Source organism: Conger conger, chromosome 9 (genome assembly GCF_963514075.1).
Source record: "Conger conger chromosome 9, fConCon1.1, whole genome shotgun sequence".
Classification (NCBI taxonomy): Eukaryota; Metazoa; Chordata; class Actinopteri; order Anguilliformes; family Congridae; genus Conger; species Conger conger.
Window position 1 is genome coordinate 16,764,895 of NC_083768.1, and position 17,773 is coordinate 16,782,667.

A 17,773-nucleotide genomic window follows, 5' to 3' on the forward strand; every position below is an offset into this window, starting at 1 on the left:
GAATGTCTGCCTGCAGAGCAGAAACTGGAGTGTTACAATGATGTAGATATCCTTTCTTGGGTTCTAGTTTCTGAAAATCTCTCAATCCTGCTCCAGATGGAATCTGGTAGGAGCAAAAAGCCATGGACATTATTCCTCATTTTCAGTGCAGGATGTTAAAAAATGGATCACACTACAGGCAACTAAATGGAAGCACAAACAACAAAGGGATAACATCCTCTTTAAAACCTCACCAAAGGAACGGTAAGCCAGACTGAATACACAAATAAACTGCCGGATTTAAGGGATGCATTCCAAACTGCTATCCTAATCAATGGCTGTTGAACATGATGCATACTGATAGTCCCTTGAATATTGCTAATATAATTTTATTACACTTTTTCATGTCGCCTTCATAAATGGTTCTATTTAAGTCCCAGTGATAGTTCTTGCAATCCAGGTGCTTCAGTGCAAATTTGTTTACCAGTTCCCTCTACCCCCAGCAGCCACTCATTCAATCACTCTGTATCATCAAGTGGTCAAAGAGGTCACACTTCAGACCAAGAAAGCCAGTCGGAATCCAGAGCACACGGTTAACTTTTAAATAGGGCTTTTTTTTTTTTTTTATTGGATTACAGCAGACAGCAACTGGTTTTTAAAAAAGCAGGATTCTTGGTTGAAGCACAGTATTCTTAATATATTATGTCCGAACATGACTACATCCGAAGCGTAACATAAAGAGCGTGTGTATCTGTTACCGGGCCTTTGTTTGCGCTAGTTGAAATGGAACTAGTACTACATGCAGTAGAGTACTCCTAGAAAGCCAACATGTATAATGTGCTGAAGTGTCCATCTGAGAAATAATAATGGCGACTACGCTAGAACAAAAGGAAATGGCATGTGCGGCATGTGTCCGGATTGTTTCGGGAAAATCCTTTCCCACTTTTCCCAGGTTTCCTGGCGGAAAGGCCTGTGCAGCTCGGAGCACCTTGTTCCTATGGCGAGGAACAGTTGTCTTCAGGAGATCCACAACATCACTTGATCTCAAGGACAAGGCGTTCTTTGCAAAAATAAAACTGTTGCAAAGTTTCAGACAGAACTCCATGCACACACAGGCAGCTTGGATTGGATTTACAGAATGTCCACCAGACAGAAAACAATGAAGCTGGGCACTGTAACATGGAGTTACTGAGAGTATTGCCAACAGATGTAGTGGTTCATGGTGTCTTGTTACAAAACACAGTACATACCACTGTAAGGACCAGCTGGAACATAAAGGGACGAGTCACTCCTATTACAAATGTAACAAAATTCCCCCAAAATTGTACAAATCTGTTGCAATACAGAAAATATTTACAAGGACCCTTTTTTTAAAAGTGTAATAATGCAGCAGTCCAGCTTTGGCACACGACGGTAACCTCCTGGTCAGTTGGAGTCCACTCACTGTGCCTCTGATTACATCTCAGCTCAGCCAAAATGCTCCCACAGTCCTCATGTAATGTTGTAGCAGACATTTCAACATTACAGCCATGTTGTGTGAACGCTGTGCATTTAGCTGGGACAGTGCAGATGTAAAATCATTGGTTCCGAAATACGAAAAATAGAATTTCTGTCCTTCCTTCCTTCCCCTCTTCTGTGCAAAGGACAGTTCCCACCGTTCCCAACTGTTAGGTGCAAAAAAATAAATAAAAGGCCATTAGTGAAACCATATTTATTCAGGCTGTTGTCAACCTCATAGTTAAACATAAATAGCTGGGCTCACAGTTAAAATTAAAATTATTTTGGAAATATGTATACTGCAGCACCTTGATCTCACCTTGCACCTTGTATTGCACCTTGGTGGTGAATTACACAATTGTGGAATCATAGAGTAATCTATAATTCTTCAAATTAATAAATGTGTTTTAAGGGGGGGGGGGGATCTGAAGCCTTTGGGAGAATAGATGCATGATCTGAACCTTTATTTTAATATTAATTATAACTTGGTTAAAAATAAAACGATTACTTATGAAGTATTACTTGGTATTGAACACCAACATGAAAATTATTCACTGAAATTTAGGAAAATATTAATATTAATGGAACAATTTAAGGGATTATAACCCAGGATTATATTGCCGATTACCTGGTGTATACTTTATCCTGTCACCCTCCCGGAGATGTCTTCTGCCACGTTTTCTGTATCCGAGACCATCTCCTGTCCAGTTAAACCTCCGTCCACCCCAACCGTCATTTTCACCCAGCCCCCATGATCCTCTCTGGCTCGTCCGTCCTGGATGCCATTCTTGCTGTCTGATGCATTCTGTCCCAGATTGTTGGCAAACCAGTTTTTGATTTCCTGGCTGCTGAGTGCGGCACCTTCTGTGAACTTCCTGACATCCTTGTCTCGCTGTGCCTTCCCGTCCGGGTAGTACTGTCTGGGGATACTCTGGGTATATTCAGTGCTTGCTGGTGAGCCCAGGCCGTTCTGGTCTTTGTCGCTCAGTTTCAGGAACAGCTCCATCCACTCTAAGGTCCCGCTCTTTAGGGCCAGCCGGCTGTCCTTGAACCAGCGGACGATGTCCGTGCGGGCCAGGCCGGTCTGGACCTCCAGGTTATTGTATTCCTCAGGTGAAGGCCACCGTGTTAGTGCAAAAACGTTTTTGAGCTGCCCCAGTGATGCTCCGTCTATAGCCGTGGGACATGTGAGAGGAGCGACGATGGGAAGGGGGGACTTCCTGGTTTGGCCCTCCAGCTCGTGAATGCCATTCTGCATTCCTTTTCGCTGCCTCTCTTCGACGTGTGCCTTCTTTGAACTCATGGAGTTCAGGAGGGCTTGCTCCAAGTTATCCCGCAGGGCTCGGCGCTCCGAAAACCAGCTGTTGATTTCATTCTTGGAAAGTCTGGTTTCGGTCACAAGGCCATCAATTTCACCAAGTGTTGGAAAGCTGCTCCTCTGGAAACTGTCTTCTAAAATCTTGAGCTGCTCAGAGGTCTTCCCTTTGACTCTCTCCAAAAGAGGAAACTGAGTGGGGATAGATTTTCTCAGCATGTCTTTCGGCAGAAGATCAACAGCCAAAAGTGGCGCGGCCTTGTGGTTATGATAATGCTTGTCACTAAAAGAGTTTTTCATGTTAGCCTGGGAGACACCGCTGGTCTCGATTAGCCGATGTACCTCCTTGTCTTCAGGAAGCTGGTTCTTGACTTGACAGGCTTGCATCTCTGTGATGTGATCTCTTGTTTTCCTGCAGTCCAAGGGAAAGCTGGGGATAGGGGAGGCTGCCTTGAGAGAAGGCTGAATGGATTTTATGATGGTTGGCCGCTTCACTTCAGAGGACATCACAGGGGCTATTATGGTCTGTTTGAGTTCAGGACTTGGACCTGGAGACCACTTGCCATCAGGGCCGATCAGCGGGGAAAGTACAGGGCGCTTAGTTTCAGGAGTCAATACTGGGGGCAATAATGGGGGCAATAATGGGGGTCCCATAGGCCGTTTCAGCTCAGGTGCAACAACTGGGGTTACAAGGGGTCGCTTCATTTCTGGGACAATTGGGGGTGCCATGGACCTCTTCATTTCAGGGGGCACTGCTGGGGGTGCCATGGGCCATTTCCCTTCTAGGGCCCCAAGTGAACCGGACATCCCCCGCTTCACATCTGGGGCTGCCACCTGGGCTGGAGTGGGCCTCTTCCCCGTAAAGCCCAACACCGGTGCTGCCTTCAGCCCGACCATGGAGCGCTTCACCTCGGGGGCCACTGTTGGGGCTGGCAAGGGCCTCTTGAAGGTTTCCACTTGGTTTGATACAGTCAGTGTAACAGGAGGACAGGTCATGGTTGACCCATTGGCAACAGTCGTCAACACTAAGCTAGACTGTCCAAGGAGCTGGCATGGGACAGTCTGAATAAGGGGCTGGGTGACTTTGGCTGGCTGGGTCAATGGGTTAGGCAGAACAGTAAAGGTTTGATGCAGAGGTGGGATGGAGCCATTAAACATTTTCTTACGGGCCTCCTCCACCTCCTCCGGGGACCAGGTGATACCTTGCTTTAGCCGCTGAGTGGTAAACCAGACTTTGATTTGCTCCTCTGGGTGCTTGGATTGTGCCGTCAGCCAGGAAAGCTCAGCATGGGTTGGGTAGGGAAACTTGTTGAAGGATGTGATTAAGGTGGCATTGCTGTCCAACGAGGGATTGTATTTGGTGGTGTTCAGTGGGACAGCGATTTTTGGTACCATGTTATAATTCGGTGGTCGCTGCAATAATGGCATAACGTGAGACAGCCCTTCCTTTATAGTCGCTTCAGGGATGATAACAGTCCCGTTCACGTTTACAGCAGTGATTTGGTCTTTTGTGATGAGCGCATCTACATGATTCTCCAACTTTTCCCCTTTGTGGAAAATCTGTTTGTTGTCCATTTTTGGCTTGCCAATCTTCCCGGTGGCTGATTTGCCCAAAGGGAACGTGGCAAAGCCCTCAGCACCTTGAACAGTAGCAGCGTCATGGCCGACTGCACCATTTAAACCCTCGATTGTCTGCTCCAGGATGGTCTGGCTGTTCATTTTGATCCGCTTGAACTTGAAGTTGTTTTCCCCGGGATGATACTTCTCATTGTGCTCTGTCAGGGTGTCAAACTTCTTTGTGTTGAAATTGCACACTGCACACAAGTAAAGAGGGTTCAGTATGACATTGGGATGGTTGGAGTCCACGTGCTCTTTAAAGTCATTCAGGTTCTGCGTGGAGAAGGGACAGTACTTGCACTCATAGCCTCCTTGCTGCTTCCGCTGTAGCCGAGTCTCTGCCTCTGGCTTCTCCCTCTCCCTCTCCATCTCCATCTCCATCTCTCTCTCCGGAGCCAACTCTGCAGTGGGCAGAGTCTGGGACGAGTTATTCTCCACCGTGCCATTAGAGGAGACGTCCATGTCCTCAGAGTCATCCTGCTCAATCATCTCATTAATTCGAATCATGCATGGGATGGTTGACTTCCTTCGACTAGCCATAACGGCAAATGGGGTATGGGCCTTACAATGGAACTTTGGCAGATTGGGGAGGAGGGCGGATCAGTGGCTGAGGAGGGAGCCGTCCTCTGCCCTCTTCTGTCTGCACTGGAGTCTCTTGCTGACTCAGTGTCAGCTCCAATGGGGCACTTCATGCAACTTCATTACAGACATTCTGACCTAAAGCAAGGGCAAAAAAGATGAAAGATTTCATTACAAGAGAACACAGCTTTGGTTTTTTGGTAATCTTTTTTTCTTTGAGGATGATCTTGACTGTCTACATCATCCTATCTTGTAAGCAAGTATTTGAAATAAATCATATTAGCCAAATAAATCATCAGACATCTTCAGCCACCCCAGTATAAACAATATTTTTTTCTGTTGTAGCAGACAGCCCCACAGGCCCTGCAGTGCGGGGGGGCCCCCAGATGCAGTAGGGGCCCCACCCTCACCTGTTACAAAACATGTATTTTAGGTTACAGGCACCCTGTCTATGTTGATCACTCTGTAGCTTTCTATGATAATCCTGTCATTGTCCAACTCAAAGTTCTCAAACACAGGTTTCATGCTATGAAAGAAGTTGCCAAGTGATTGAACTTTCTGTTCCCTGTGAGCACCTCGAATAAGGATTGGACTCGCAAATGTGTTGGGCAGTATGAAGATGACATCCGAGTTCCCAGCCCAAATACTGTTGTTCAGAAATGCTCAACTGACCTGCTATTCAGCAAACTGAAAACTGCTCAATCAAATATCTTACACAAACCCTGTTTATTAATCACCAGTCCATCTAGCTAAGCGTCCCCGATGTTGCTACAGCACTAAAAGTGTTTTAAACATTACCTGTGACTGTTGCTGCTTCTAAGATATATAAATTTAACCTAATAAAAACCTACCTGTGGAGCATGATGTCACAAGAGAGACTACCTCAGTCCTTACTATTGAGACCCAACATGCACACAATCTACATTTAAAGGATGTGATGCATGATTTCTGGAAAAAGTAATACTAGGCAACATCCCCGTATAAAGTACATTTGCAGCATGAGTCTAAACTCCTTATCGTTTCTTCTTTTTAAATAGTCACATATTATTGTAGAATGATGATCTTTACATTCTGCAAACTTTGGAAAAATGCTAAGCATGCTAAGTTTTATGGTTCATATTAATTGAAATACAGATGAAATGAATGGATATTCTACTTCAGAGAATTTAGTTGGGGAGACCGGGAACAACCAAACACTTAGGGGTTTTCACTTAATTAAAAAAATATATACACATATTAAAACCCATTTTTAATGCAGTTCTGCGCCCCTTCCAATTTTGAGCTCATGAGACAACACTGGACACATGTCAAAACCATACTCTCGTATAAGCCTGTTATTTAAACTACATATATTTGGAGACTGTCATGGCATTTGCGCATAATCAGTAAAATGCTTAGTTGATTTAGTGAAAAAACACAAAAAACACAGCTTTGTTAATAACACTTTAAGCTAAATTGTCCTGCTACTCACATACGAGAAGCGTGTTGTCACAAGTGAAAACAAACCCATCATTCTTGCACAATTGATCAAGATTCTTCCCCTTACGGTAACATCAATGACAGGCGCTGAATGACTCAAACCTTGCAACAAAGAGCTGCAATGTAGGCCTACCAATACAAACCTTAAAATAAAAATAACCGTGTTTTATTGTAGCAATAGAATTTGAGCAAGCTCCATTTCTAACAAAATTGTGTCAATTTAAAGGCAAACAAGCATGTTTGTTCGTGATAGACGAGATTAAGCAATTAATGCATCAAAGTATTTCACTCCATCACTGCTGGTAACTGAAAACAAAGAGTTCTAGAACACTGACGGTCTACCTACTCTTAAATTAAATGGATTTCTGCATATTCCCACTATCCATGTTGATGGTATTCAAAAACATTGGGATTATTTAGCTGGCTTCCAAATTTGCTTTCCTCTGGCCTTGCCTCCCCATAGCTTCCAAAATAACTTCTGCAAGTCACCCTGCATTTTCACCTTGTGTGCTCAAATGTTTTTTTGCACAGTAAACTTTTAAAGATTTACAAAATGACAAAGGGTAACTTCAGCAAATGCGAATACCCATCGGGTAGGCGTACAGCCCACTCGCAGAAATGAAAAGGACAAGAAATATTTATCCAAGAAAATGGTTCAATCTGAACCTTGGTGGAATTCAAGCCGCATTACAAAAAATATACTGAATTATCATCTGCGTCACGGTCTGGTTCCTGATCTTAGTGCGGTACGGTCTAGATCAAATGCAGTGTCAGTGCGTCTGGATCCTGTTTAGTGTGGTACAGTCCAGATTGAATCCTGTGCTGGTGCACATGGACAGGAGTCCCATGGAGTGATGCCTAATTAGCCACAGCTAAGTCCTGGGAGGTAGGGCTTCAGTCAGCAGGCCATGCCCCTTGTTCTCCAGCTCCTCCGATGAACTGGGTTCCTGAAACCTGCCTCAGCAAGCTGTGTGGTCCTACTGCGCGGCAGCTCTGATGATGAAACTGGAGAGGGAAAAGTAGTGCCAGCTGCTTGCACACACTTCAGAAGCAAAGTGCACCAATTTAACTCCCCTGGACCGACAGAGAATGTTGCAGGGATGGAAAGAGCAGAAGATGAGCTGACAAAATTCGGGAGAAAGAAAAACGAAATTTCTTTCTTGTACGATAAGAGCTGTCTTCTTCCACACATGTTCAGATAACTACATCTAGATTAAAGCCAGGATTTGGTAACTCCAAACATCTGTCAGACCAGAAAGAGATTGCGTATGTCAACTTTTATGGCCAAGATGTCAGATATAATATCCTTTAACCAGAAATCCATACAAATTCCATCTCCTTCAACCCACCAGACACCCATAGGAGTTCTCCAAAAATACAATAGTAAATGAACAGCACTCAGAAATACAAGGGCAAGGATATATAACTTATTTTCATATGGTTATATACATTGCTTAAGAAAACTGTTTTGCTGGAGTTGATGAATTCAACCTAAACGTCACAGAAACTATCTGAATGTGAACTGATTAAGAACCCTTCATTGAACACGTCTTACTTTCAACTGACAGAAGAACTGGTAGTACTGCAAATAGATTTCTCAGACCCATACACACTTCTGTCTTTACCATACTTAATAGGTCAATCAGGTCATGTGTATTTACCTGCTGATGCATTCTGTAGAACAATAACAAATATAGCTGCAAGCAGTGATGTTCAGGGGCCAAGCACCAAGAGTGAGCTGTAGAGCATTGGGGACACAATGATACAGTGTTGTGAAAAAGTATTTGCCCCTTTCCTGCTTTCCTGTATTATTGCATATTGTTCACACTGAATGGTTTCAGATCTTTAGACAAAATGTAATATTGGACAAAGGGAACCTGAGTAAACACAAAACAAATTATTGAAATTATTGTTTCATCAATTTCATGAAACATTATCAAGCATCTATGTCACCCCTGTGAAAATGTAATTGCCCCCTAAAATTTAATAACTGGTTTCACCACGTTTAGCAGCAATAATTGCAACCAAACACCTTTTAAAATTTGATATCAGTCTTTCACATCGCAGTGGAGAAATTGTAACTCTTCTGCATTAATAAAGACAAATTGGTATGTTGATCTTTTGCTTTACTGCTGTTTTCAGGGACTACCACAGCATCTCAATTCGAGTCAAATCAGGACTTTGATTTGACCACTCCAAAACTCATTTCTAATTACTCTTTAGCTCATGGACAGATGAACAGACATTATTTTGTACAGAACAGAATTCATGGTTTGAGAATTCAAGTTGTCCATGCCCTGAGGCAGCAAAGCATCCACATAACATCACCATGTTTCACTTTTCGTAGGATGTTCTTACTGTGAAATGCTGTATTTGCTTTATGGCAGATATAATGGGATATGTATGGTTCAAGAAGTTTGGTGTTTGATTATCCGAGAAGGCGTTTGTGGTTTCTAACTTGCGACTCTCATGAATCCCTTCTTTGCCAAGTCTTTTTCTTTTTTTCTTATTGTAGAGTCATGAACACTGGGATCATGTGCGACTTCCTGGATTAGTTGTCAGTGTGCCCTTGGAGGAATCTTGGCAGGCAGCCACTCCTGGGAATATCCACCATATTCACTATTCCAATTGCTCTCCATTTAGAGATAATGGCACTTTCCAGGCGGATACACTTCAACAACTTTTTTTCCCCCAAATCTCTTCTGGGGTTTCCTTTGATCATGGCATACCAAACCTATGAATTTGTCTGAATTAAATCAGTTCTGCAAAGAAAAAGTTGGCTAAATTACCTTCACAGCGATGTGAAGGACTACTACAAATTATAGGAAATGTGATGCAACCAGTTTTTAAAATTATGGAGGCAATTCCTTTTTCACAGGGGTGATTTGGGTATGTGTGAACTTTTTTCATTAAAGAAATAGTCATTGAAAAATGTATTCTCATTTTTAATTATAATTAAAATTTTCTAATATTACATTTTGATCCGAGTGATTCTGTGTGAAAATTACAAAGTAATAGAGGAAATCAGGAAGAGGTCAAATATTTTTTCACGACACTGCGGTTGCAACTGCAACTCATCCAAATGCATGCATGCTCATCCACAACATGGTGTATGACCTCCTGAAGCTGCAGTCAATCTAAATTTGGGGCCATAGCCGCCATACACATTTTGGGAGCATTTCTAATAATTATTAGAAAATAGCAATAATTGGATGGCTGCGGCACAAAATTTGATACACATGACCTACAAGAGACCCTCTTCATACATTTGAATAGAAGCTGGATTTAAAGGTGCATAGGCATAGACAAATTCAATTGCCATAACAAATCTTGGACTGAGGGGAAACTGAGGGTTCCTGTCAAATTACGTGCAATTTGGCATGATGGAACCTATGGTAGTATTTAGCAAAAAGCACCACCTACACACCGTATTGCACTACATTACTGTGAGCCTTTGCATGCTCATCCACAATATCAATCATACCCTGAAGTATGGCTACAATCAACATATTTGTGGCCATAGATATATTTTGGACATAATCAGCCATTTTAATTACAGTCCTGTGGCCATGTCTTGACATATCAGAACTTCCTTCACAATTTAACACAGGTGAGAATTGGACAATGTATGAGAAGCACAAAAAAAAAAATCGAAATCAGTAAAATGGCGCTAAACCCAATATGGCGGACGTTATAAGTTCTAATGCATTATTAGTTATAGACCAGTGAAAGAATGCATGTACCAATACCGGTTGCATGGGTGTCACGCATAATGAACTGGCAGACATACCAAACATGCCTGCCAAATTGTGTGTGTTTTTGAGCATGGCAAAGGGATGAAAATTTAGGGAGAGGCAGAAGAAGAACCTGATAAACCTAACATGACAAAGATTGTTAAACTTAGAGCCAGACTTTTCATTTCTATTCATCAGTGTGTTCCAAACCAAAACCGATTGTGCCTTTTCTCACTTTTGGCTGTAATTTTCTGATGCTATGCCTACATTTTAGGTAAAATTTCCACTTAGTTCTAACAGTTTAAGCCAAACATTTGTCTCCATGAGAAGCTGCGATTGCTTGGCGTGATACAGTATATCTGTCAGGAACGGCAGAATGACACAGCTATCACCTTACAAAGTTAATAAACTGACATGGAAAAATGCCATTTAAATTCTGCTCTTTTCTTTTATTACATATTTGTACATATTTATTTTGATATGTGAAATGTATGTCAGTAATAGAAACAGGTAACTGAACCATGCATTCAGGTAGCAAAAAAAGGAAGTTGTAATTGCTTACTTATGACAGACTGATAACTAGGGGCTCACAGGCCATCATTATTCTTGAGCTGTGATAATATGTTACTTAGGAAATGCCGGCAAAAGGAATTGCTTTTGAAGCAAATAATGCAATTGGTAGGAATCCAGGCACACAGAAAACTGAAATGGCAGTCAATCGTTACATTTTTACACATTTTAGTCATGGGCTCATTGCAAACCGGTAACAAAAGTAGACGTTTCAGACGTATCCAGGAAGAAAGCCGTACAGTTGGCCATTCCACAGTCGGTGCCAAAGTGGCGGATTGCGACACGACGCCCAAGCTAGCATTACACGACGCACACTGACAGCGACTGAATGGAAGGACTCTGCCAGAGCAGGGATTGTAACAGCGAGAGGGCCGGCGTGACTCAGAGGACCTGGTGGGCCAGCGCGACCGCGCCAGTCCGACCAATGACACGCTCCTCTGCACCACCTGCAGAAATGATGGCTTTGCGCGGGCAGTCGCTGCTCGTAGCGCACGCTGTCAGTCACTCTCCGCGTGTGTGCAGGGATCGGACCGCTCGCACTCTGATAAAAGGCACGCCGGCTCCGTGCTACGCTATGCCACCGCGTAGGGCTCACAGTGTACGAGCAAACCCGGGGTACATACACAACAACGCCTTAACGCTGCTGAGCCACTTCACCAGCACCAGAGGCTGCCGGCGTTGCTGCTACACAGCAGGGTGAGACAAACATTCTGCTCTGCACTGTCATTCTGATGACAAATGTTCTTTTTTAACAGGATTTTTTTTTTTTTTCTAATGCAAATCAAACCTATTTGCATAAATGCTTTTCAACTATATAGACTGGATATAAATGTTGGTTCATGGTTAAACTGCAGTGAGCATTCACTGTGACTAGAAGCGCACAGTCACATAATAACTGGAATCTGAAAGGGTGTCCATGAAGGATAAATTGGCTAAGCAGATCCAATCCATGTTGTGACCATATCTGACCCTTAATTGCTTTTTAGAAATCCTGTCAAGAAATTTTTAATTTTTTAATTTTTGCACAATTCAATGTTGAAGGCTTAGTAAGTTTGAGGTGGAATCTCAATTCAGTGAGAAGCTTAATAAACACAGCTGTGAATGAAAGAGGATTTTGGGTTTGAAATGGCTGAAACTCAAATTATGCAATCACTGCAGTTACAAAATACCCCGAGCCTGTAATGTCAAACACGCAGTGCTTAATTCAATACTGATCAATGCAAATCACGCCCCCCTACCCCCCAAAAAATAAATAAAATAAATAAAAAAATCACAAACACACACACACACACACACACACACACACACACACACACACACAGGGGAAGTCCGGAGGCTGTTACATTGAGGTGTTACATATTACAACAGCACAGCACGTAATCTAATTTGCATCTGAATTATTATGTATATTCTGTAGAGGTAAAATACAGACAAACAGTTCCTTCTGATAAAGCCATACACTGCATGGACCTCATATGTAAAAAATGTTACATATATTGCTTTAGCTCTGCGAAGACATCACATACAAAAGGAGGGGAAAAAAAAGAAGCTTGTAGTTCAAAAAGAAAAAAAAAGAAAAAAAACATACATACATACATAAATGGCACCACCCACCTCAGATTTTCCTTTCCTACAGGACCTTGTCTAGGGAAGAAAACTGAATCATATCCATGCGTTGCTTCTCATTCACTAAAACCAGTCATGCAGAGGAAGGAAAAAAAAAACAAAGTGAATGCACAGCATAAATATCCCATCCGTTATTTGGGCACTTCCTTCATCCCAACTTTGGGAGCCTTAGAGGCTCCTCATTAAAAATGCAGAATTAAGGGGAGCTTCGATTCCATGCCGTCGTTATGGCAACCGCATTCGGCGAGATGCCCTTCTGTTACCTCGCCGCCGCGTGTTAGCGGGTAGTTTTTTTTTTCTGGCAGGTATTAATTAGGCGAGGCGGGCTGCGGCGGGTCGGGCCGAGGTGCGGGGGTGTGTTGGCAGGACCCCGCGTGCCCCCGTCGGGAGGACGCGTCGCTCACCTGATCTGCCCTGCGTGTGTGTGCGTGCAGCGGGGCCTGCCTAATGAAACATGCATGAGTCTGCGTCTCCTTTCACATCCTCTCTGAGCCGCCGGCTGGGGAGCAGCGGCCAGACGCCGTACAGCCGGGCTGGGAACGCGCGCTCGCACACTACCTCGCCCTCGCCGCTCCTGTACGATAAATACGCGAATAAATAAATAAATGCATAATAAACGCCCGCGCTACTCGCCAGAAATCACAACCGCTCTATACCGAGGGTTTCAGATACAGAAAATGTATTATCTCCCAAACTGTTTGTCGCCGGTTTTTTTCCCCCCTATGTGGCCGACAGGGAAGAATTTTATTTATTTGAATTTAACCCTTATTCATACAGGGTAGGTTGACTGAGCACACACGCTCATTTACAGCACCGCCCTGTTAATCCCCTACAAGTAGCCTGACCTGCATGTCTTTGTACTGTGGGAGGAAACCGGAGTACCCAGAGGAAAGCCACCCAGACACGGGGCAGAACATGCAAACTGCACACAGAGAGGCCCTGGCCGGGACTCGAACCCAGGACCTTCTTGATGTGAGGCGACAGTGCCAACCACCGCACCAACAAGAATGCTATTCTCTTACATTGTCCAACTAACTCGAGCCTCATCGGCAGAGCATTGGACTGCAGCATCCAGCTTGCACATCTCACGCGACACGCGTTTCAGATTTTCAAAGTCTAGATATCGTTTGCTGTCTGTCATCTCCTCTGGAATTCGCCACTCTATGAAGAGAGCCGTCGCTGCAATCAATGCCTTCCCGTGCCGGGGAAATGTGACTTAACCAGGCATCCAGACAGCCCTTGAAGGATCTCACACCAGAAGTATCGACGGCATTTCAAAACGGCAACTCGGGTTCCGTTTGATTGCGTCGACGGAGCCGAGCGTGGCGTCTGACAGAGCGCTTTAACACCTACGGGAAGTGCAGCGGAAAGCGTGCCGAATATATCCCAGGAGAGTGACAGTGCTGACTCGCGGACCGCCTCGCGCTCCCTGTCACATCACAGAAAACGGCATGATCAACACATCACTCCTGCTCGCCGTTCGGCATTAAAAACCAGGCCACACCTGAAGCGCAGACTGAGAAATTTAACCACCACCCATATTTCCATTTCATAGTTACGCTCAAAGACAAACCGAACCAGGAACAGTTCCACTGACGTTAGAGTGCTTTTTTTCACTCTCTACCGGCACAGAAGTCGGCCCTTCAAAGAGCGATGTTAAACAATGTTTGGGGGATGAATTTGAGACATTGTTTGTCCTACCATGCTGCTAAGCTTGACTACAAAGATGATTAAATCAAAATATGCATTCACGGAAACCATACCAAAAGTGACGGATAATACCAAAAGGCATCCATCGACTGCATTAGACAGGATTAAGATACAGATAAGCCTGCTATCACTGGCTCAACATAACTGTGCTTTATTTTCCTGCAATGGTGGCAACTACAATAAGGCAGGCATAGAGACCACCCTCACAAAATACTGTATCCATTAGAAAGGAGAGATGACTGTAAATTTTACATGTACTTAGACAGAGGTAAGAGTAAGCACAAAAACACACCTTGTGTAGTGCAATATCGACGCAATCAAGTGAACATGCACACACATAGCGGTGTCTGGCACCACCCAAGTTGTGACTGAGAAAAACGAAAACTTGGAGCATCTTCGGTTCCCTGTTCCTGGGGAGAAATGTTCAAATACAGCGGTGGAGCTCCAGACTAATATGTTGCCATGGCAACCAGAAAACAGCAGGTAGAGCCATTTAATTTCCCCATGGATATCTTGATGGGAAATGTCTCCCGCGCACCAATTTGGCAAACTTTGAAACGTCTTCTTAAAATCAACTACTTGAAAGACATCAAATTAAATATCATATTCAAGGGTGATTTGATAACTCTTCGGAGGCCGAAGAAACTCGCTAATAGACCAATTCAATGTACTGAAAGTTGTTTACATTCATCCAATCCAAATAAAAAAAAGAAGAGTAAAATCCCCCCTTGAGATGTAGTTGATGGCTGTACTTCTCCTTGAAACTTAGCCTATACACTTTCTTGTAAAAATACAAAGAATCTTTTCTGAGGGCAGGATGCAGACGATTGCCACTCATGTAACTATTAGAATCACGTATGGTTATTGTACACCCCCTTTTAAGTAAGCCATTCTCAGAGACCCGACTGTACACCCCTTGATAGTATAATTTTAGTTACCTAAAACAGCAAAATGACAGTTACTCATCAGAAATTGTACACCAAAAACAGTACAGTATAATGCCAGTCAACACTCTGTGACCCTTCTGTACACCACCTAAAATAACAATTCCGTGAATTCTGAGCCCTCGTCCATCTTGCCCGGATACTGTGCACATCTTAATAAAGACCTTTATTTCAAACACCAGCCAAGAACGGAAATAGTTTGGCAGCACACTGTGAACCGGTTGTGTAAGTCCAACTGTATTAAAACGCCAATTCTCCATTCCTTCTTCCAAACACCCCTGCAGACAAAGAAATCATTTAGACTGTCCTTTCTTTTACGGGCGAGCAGTCTATGCAGCAGCAGCACACAACAGCGATGTGCTGTAAAGTTCCCCGTAGACAGCGGATCAAAGCACAAAACAACCTCTCCCTAAAAAGACGTGCTTTAGTGTGCTCCTACGAGTTAACGTGCTACAAACGGCCAGATTATGAGGACTTTTAAAACACCCAAGTGGGGACCATTTGCTGGAAGTGCTGAATATTTTAAAAGGAAGAATACAAATGTGACAGTTATGCGGAGCGGTATCGGGTTACAATCTTTATGGATAGCGTATGCATTGTTAATAGGGAACCTCGGGCTGGTCAATGAGAGCACGGCCAGGCAGGTAAAAGCATTTGGTTGTAATGTTTCGTGTTAAATCGATGCAAACACGCTTTCTTCAAGTCCAGCAGGGTTAATGTTTACCTAACATATTTGATTCAATTAATTTGCTGTGTACATGAGTCTCCATTTTAAATCCCTTCCTTCAAGAAATTATCAAATTAATTTCGACCTTCCGTAAGAAATTCAAACGGAACGACAGCTGTTAATTCGTTTGTATTTTATAGGCCCAGCCTATATAAAATCCACTGATGCCCTTTAAACTATCTACGTGACGCCCAGTTCCGCAGCTAAATGTGGGTTATCTGGCTGGAGCAGAAACATGTTGCCTGGACTTCCATGGCTCTATTCCCGGAGTTTGGACATACTGTACTACTGTAAGCAGGCCTACGGAGAGGGAGGAGGGAGTTTCTCATGGCCTCGCCATGAGAAACAAAACGCCGCTCGGGCGAAAATACGCCGCAGACTCCAGGCGAGAACACTGCCGACAGGTCTCGCGCTAACAATAGGCTTCACCAATTAAAAGTTGCGAGCAGCGTTAAAGCGTTAGCATTTCAAAGGCGCGGGAGGAGGGCGGCTGTCAGACGTTCACGGCGCAGCTCAGCAGGTCTGGAGGCCAAGCGAAATAACCAGGTCCCTGCGTGGAAACTTTACCAAACGGCACTGACAACACCAGCGATCTTACCAAGTGTGATTGTTGTGTTAATGTTAGAATGATTATCGGGCAAAATATAAGCGCCTTATTTCTTCAATGAAATCGCTGTGATAATAACACTATTCCAATGTGTTGCAGATTTTAAAATATTATTCAAGATAGCGAAACAAATTAGTATTCTTCCCGATTGTTCGCTGCTAGAAATGCTGCAGTTATCATTCTTGGACGTAATAGCTCGTTCTTCCAGCCTACAAACGCTTCACTTTGAGGATAACCATTTTGGCAAAGATGATTATCATGAGGTAGGCTACACGGAGTATCATGCAAATTACATCAAATCAGCATCAAAATTAGCATAGCTATGCCGAAGATGACTCTCCAGTACAGCAATGTTATGTTTCCAGAGGCCGCACACACAAACACATTCGTTTTCTAGCATTTATTCCCAATTATAAACCTGCATGTCAATTTTGATGTTGTGCAGATGCTTATATATTTGAATGCAGTGATCAGGAGTGAGTGCTGTCTGCTTTTTACCCTTCATGTATATTTTTAGGATTCAGCATCCAATGTTCACATTTTGTGAGTTTAGCACATTTCTTGCCACTAGTCTTTTCCAAGAATATATTAGTCTAAAATGAGAGATTAGCAAAAACCACACAATTACTTGTATTGTCATAAAATATTAAAAAAAAATAAGAATGAGCATCAGTGATGATACATTTAAATTATCCATTATATTTAAGAAACTGACTTAAAGCTTGTAGCAAGCACAGAGTTCTGCAGTCATTAAGAACAAGCCAAACATTTAATCCATTAACACAAACATGTGGTATAACCAGCTGCTTTATAATATGGGAAGAGACAACTTGTATACATTTTTATAAATTCATTAGACGATCATTTTTAAGAGGCTCAAGATTTGTGGAGAAAAACAACAAATAGTAATGTTTCTAGATAGCAAATATTTTGTGCAAGACAGATGATCAAATACATTATAACAGCTGTATTTAACTGCCGCTGTCGTGAAAGATCACCATTTCCTCATTTGAGTACATGGGTCACTGTGAACATTATACTTTGTTGATGGAATCAATGCATTTCAGAAGCGCAGAAGCTTGGCAGCTTACATTAATGAAAAGCACAAATGCTGCAAGACAGAACACCTTCTAGATTACAGACTTGCCACTACTGCAAACAGAAGAAAGGAGAAATGTTACTGGTTATTATTATTGGCAGATTTGGACCAATGGTAACTAGTAATGGTAACATGTCAAGCTTAAAAAAAAAAAAAATATATATATATATATATATATATCAGGCATAACTGGATGACACATCTAGTCATTACACCGACTGACTGGCGAGGATCTTGGAGGAGTTTTAAGATGGTACAGTTTATAGCTGCTTTTAGCAATTCAATCTCTA

General features: G+C 42.9%; 1 protein-coding gene across 2 annotated transcripts in view; it reads right to left on the bottom strand.

Moving 5' to 3' along the window:
* Positions 1-572: 572 nt before the first annotated feature.
* LOC133136800 (zinc fingers and homeoboxes protein 2-like) overlaps positions 573-17,773 on the bottom strand; it is a 29,128-nt gene continuing 11,927 nt past the window's right edge. The window contains exons 2-4 of one of the 2 annotated variants that reach the window (XM_061254544.1): positions 12,385-12,459; positions 2,105-5,125; positions 573-1,643 (exon numbers count right to left, since the gene is read on the bottom strand). In XM_061254544.1, coding sequence (XP_061110528.1) covers positions 2,117-4,948 — 2,832 coding nt within the window. In that variant the 5' untranslated portion in view covers positions 4,949-5,125; positions 12,385-12,459 and the 3' untranslated portion in view covers positions 573-1,643; positions 2,105-2,116. The remainder of the gene's footprint in view (positions 1,644-2,104; positions 5,126-12,384; positions 12,460-17,773) is intronic. The other variant, XM_061254543.1, reaches the window with a different exon arrangement.